At 37.6% G+C, this 4,740-nt stretch overlaps 1 protein-coding gene across 1 annotated transcript in view; it reads left to right on the forward strand.

The window, feature by feature from the left end:
• The window catches only part of TRPM6 (transient receptor potential cation channel subfamily M member 6), a 142,416-nt gene that overhangs the window by 61,607 nt on the left and 76,069 nt on the right, over positions 1-4,740 (forward strand). Inside the window, 2 exon segments of the mRNA XM_028493867.2 lie at positions 2,232-2,366; positions 3,441-3,494. Coding sequence (XP_028349668.2) covers positions 2,232-2,366; positions 3,441-3,494 — 189 coding nt within the window.

A 4,740-nucleotide genomic window follows, 5' to 3' on the forward strand; every position in this document is an offset into this window, starting at 1 on the left:
TTTTCTTTTTTTTGCGGTACGCGGGCCTCTCACCACTGTGGACTCTCCCATTGCGGAGCACAGGCTCCGGACACACAGGCCCAGCGGCCATGGCCCGCGGGCCCAGCTGCTCTGCGGCACGCGGGATCCTCCCGGACCGGGGCACAAACCCATGTCCCCTGCATCGGCAGGCGGACTCCCAACCACTGCGCCACCAGGGAAGCCCTCATTGTAGTTTTGATTTGCATTTCTCTAATGATTAGTGATGTTGAGCATTCTTTCATGTGTTTGTTGGCAATCTGTATATCTTCTTTGGAGAAATGTCTTTTTAGGTCTTCTGCCCATTTTTGGATTGGGTTGTTTGTTTTTTTGTTATTGAGCTGCATGAGTTGCTTGTAAATTTTGGAGATTAATCCTTTGTCAGTTGCTTCATTTGCAACTATTTTCTCCCATTCTGAGGGTTGTCTTTTGGTCTTGTTTATGGTATCCTTTGCTGTGCAAAAGCTTTTAAGTTTCATTAGGTCCCATTTGTTTATTTTTGTTTTTATTTCCATTTCTCTAGGAGATGGGTCAAAAAGGATCTTGCTGTGATTTATGTCATAGAGTGTTCTGCCTATGTTTTCCTCTAAGAGTTTGATAGTGTCTGGACTTACATTTAGGTCTTTAACCCATTTTGAGTTTATTCTTGTGTGTGGGGTTAGGGAGTGTTCTAATTTCCTACTTTTACATGTAGCTGTCCAGTTTTCCCAGCACTTTTCTCCACTGTATATGCTTGCCTCCTTTATCAAAGATAAGGTGACCATATGTGTGTGGGTTTATCTCTGGGCTTTCTATCCTGTTCCATTGATCTATATTTCTATTTTTGTGCCAGTACCTGAGCCTCCCTCCCACCCTCCCTATCACACCCCTCTAGGTCATCGCAAAGTACCGAGCCTATCTCCCTGTGCTACGCTGCTGCTTTCCACCAGCCAACTATTTTACATTCGGTAGTGTATAAATGTTGATGCTACTCTCACTTCACCCCAGCTTCGCCCTCCCACCCCGTGTCCTCAAGTCCATTTTCTGTGTCTACCTCTTTATTCCTGCTCTGCAACTAGGTTCATCAGTACCATCGTTTTTCTTTAGATTCCATATATGTGCGTTAGCATAAGGTATTTGTTTTTCTCTTTCTGACTTACTTCACTCTGTATGACAGAACCTAGATCTTAGCATCCTGAATATAATATCTTCTTTTGTTTTTTTGAAGCTATTAATGATAGTTCTTTTGAAGTTTTCTTCTTCCTGTATTGTCTGATTCCTCCTAGTTGACATTTTTTGGTCTGTTTGTCCTGGACTCTTTGTTTAAGTGTGGAGGAAAGAAAGCTCATTAGAAATTCTGAGCCTGTAGATTTGGGCTTCACGGTTGGGCGATCTGGCTGCCCCCATTTGTTGGGGAACCTGAAGTGTTAGAATATTCATACATTTTCTCTTGTATTCATCACAATATCAGAAAGAAATTCTCCAATCTCCTGCTTAGAAGGTAAAGCCTTGTTCCTATTGTTACGAAAATCAATGGGGAAGATGAGTGGGAAGGTCCCAATGTTAGCAATTTATGCTGCCAGAATTCTGTGGCATAGATTTTGTTTGGTTCTTGACTTTTTTTTTCCAATTTCTAGGGACTTTCTTCCATTTTTTGGCTTTCTGGGGACTGCTAAGTCAATTATCATTTGACCATCTGCTTTTCAACTTCTAAAATGTTTCACTCTTGACCTCCTTGTTTTTGTGGATTCTTTCTTTTAAAAAAACACAAAAAGACAAAAAAACCCTTTACTCTAATTTTAGTGGGGTTTTAGGTAGGAGTAAAAGTAGATGAGTGTGTTTACTTTGCCATTATACCCAGAAGTCGGGTATAGTTTAAATGGGAACATGCCAAGTTACCAAAAAAAAAGAAAAAGAAGCAGAAGGAAAAGAAGGAAGGAAAGAAACCTTGGATTTTTATTAGAATTGCATTAAATTCAAACATTAATTTGGGAAGCATTGAGATCTTTACCACAGTCAATCTTCTCATCCAAGAACCCATTTATTCAAGAGGTCTTTTATGCCTTCAGTTTACCTTTTGTTATTTCTTCACTTAGGTCCTGAACATTTCTTAGTAAGATTGTATTTTATGATTATTTTGTCTGTATAGTTTTGAGTTCAAATACATGTAATTCTTTAGTTATTTCTACTTTCTTAATTTCTCTATATCTCTTATTTATTTCTGCCCTCTGAAGCCTGGCTCACTAGAACAAGCAATGTTAGATGCTTTGGTGATGGATCGAGTGGATTTCGTGAAGCTCTTAATAGAATATGGCATGAACCTCCATCGCTTTCTTACCATCTCCCGACTGGAAGAGCTCTATAATACAGTGAGTACTGGAACATTTCATTAGTCACCTCCTTAAGATTTATTTATTAATTAGCTTAACACTTAGCTTAAACTATATCTTGAATGTTCAAGTCTCCTTCAATGTTCATGTACAAAGATAGCTTATAGAGAGACAGACTTTTCAACCAAAGAAGAAACTTTCTTACCAAATCCATTGTACCCTCTAGTCATTTCTGTGTTTCCCATTTTAATTAATTGTACAGAATAGAAGCATAAACTAATTTAAGAAAATAGGATAGTAAGACCATAATTAAAGCCAAAGATGTGAATAAGAACAAATTGCTTTTATTGAGTAATTAGAAGCATTTCAACCTAAGGACACTTAAAATTTTGTTCCTGCAATTTTCCTATGTAAACCTTTTATTGAAATGAGACTGGCTTACTCTTTGTAAAGACACCAGTTGCTTAAGCCAAGCACCCTTCTTGTGATGTCCTTCCTTGCCTTTGAATCTTACCCTTTCTTTAAAGCCCTGTTCAAGTCCTATCTTCTTGATTATTCCCATTCACATATTATAGTGCCCCTGTAATACAGATTTTTGCCACTCTTTTGAACATACCTATCTTCATATTGTTGGTTATTTTTAGTGTAAGTTCCACTCTCTTCTATTAGATTGTAAAAATTCTATGAAGAAAGTACTTTTATTCTTCATGAATCCCTCAGTAGCTTGAATGAACGTAGTAAGTGTTCAATAAATATTTGTTGATAAAATATAATTGTGTGATGAAATTTGTAATTGTGTGATTTATATATAATAAAGGATAGTTACAGATTAGTTAAGATTTATTTCTGTCTCTTGCCACACAAAGTTAATTAAGGCCTTACTTCCTAGATATATACATCTTGCATTGAAAAATATTTCAATCTAATCACATCTTCTCTTGGGAAATACCTTCCTTAGAATTAATTTGGCTTAAGCTTCATTACTAAAGATGATGAAGAAAGTTTTCAGTATTCTGGATTATTTATGAATTCTGAAATAAAGGTGTTTTATTTCTCCCTAGCACGTGGCAATTAAAAGGTAATTAAAATTCTTCCTTTTGTTCTTTATTACAGAAACAAGGACCCATCAATATGCTCTTGCATCATCTTGTCCGAGATGTAAAACAGGTAACCTAATTATGAAGGTGTACAAATTTCTTCTGGTATTGTCTTAGCTTTGTGGTGAAGTGTTAACCAGATTTTGCTTTGTAAAATGTAGACTTGGATTTTCTAGCGAATTACCTACCTTCTTTACCTGTGACTCTGAACAATTTTATCACCAAACCACACTCATATTTTTTCTTGTAATTTGTGTTTTAAAAGATTTGACCCACCAAATAAGTGGCATTAGCTAATAATTATTTTCTCTTATAAAACATGAATTGGAGACATAGAAACTTCCAAGCAGAATTTCAGCTTAACATGATACAACAATATTGCCAATGATGATAATAATACCTGCTGAAAATAGAGAAACTTCCTGGTTCTGTTATCTTTATTGAAGGACTGGTATGTGATTCCATTGTTTTTGTTCTTGTTTTGTCTATTAGTGATAACTCTGGGGCTCTCACTTCCTTGATGAGTCTAAGCATTGTTCTAGGGAACCAGGATGGATCCCACTGGTCTATACCTTTGCTAATATTTTGCTCATGGTATTCTCATTGAACTTTGAGTTAAGTCAGACTTATAATCATCTCTGATCCCCCATTAGTTACCAGAACTTTCCAACTTTAACAGACTTTTTTTGCCTTAATTCTGAAGTCTAATATCTTGATGGAGAGAGTGTGGGCTTTCTGATTATGTTGACTTGGTGGGAGTAAAAGGACTGGAGGAAGACATTTAGTTGGCAGATTAGCAGTAAGCAAAAGTGTCCATGCCGGTGTAAATTTACTTTGCATTGATTTATGTTGGGTCAAAATGATGTTCCTTAGATTATCTCCTTAAACTCTGATTCTATCATGGTAAACTGAAGAAAAAGGAGTGAAATAGTTAGATATGTGTTTAACTAGCAGCAAAATGAGAGCATGATTTGTGTTCCTTGGAAAAAGTGAATTATGAATGTGAAAGAGAGAAATTAACTTATTTGCATTTATTTATATCTGTAACCTTATGTGTTGTTCAAAGCTTTGGGAACATTGTTCACAATCTGTTCATTTCAAAGATCTTGTTCAGCACTCTGTGCCTTTAAAAGTGTGCTATGGGGCTTCCCTGGTGGCGCAAGTGGTTGAGAGTCCGCCTGCCGATGCAGGGGATACGGGTTCGTGCCCCGGTCCGGGAAGGTCCCACATACCGTTGAGCGGCTGGGCCCGTGAGCCATGGCCGCTGAGCCTGCGCGTCCGGAGCCTGTGCTCCGCAACGGGAGGGGCCACAACAG

Source organism: Physeter macrocephalus, chromosome 9, assembly GCF_002837175.3.
Source record: "Physeter macrocephalus isolate SW-GA chromosome 9, ASM283717v5, whole genome shotgun sequence".
Taxonomy (NCBI): domain Eukaryota; kingdom Metazoa; phylum Chordata; class Mammalia; order Artiodactyla; family Physeteridae; genus Physeter; species Physeter macrocephalus.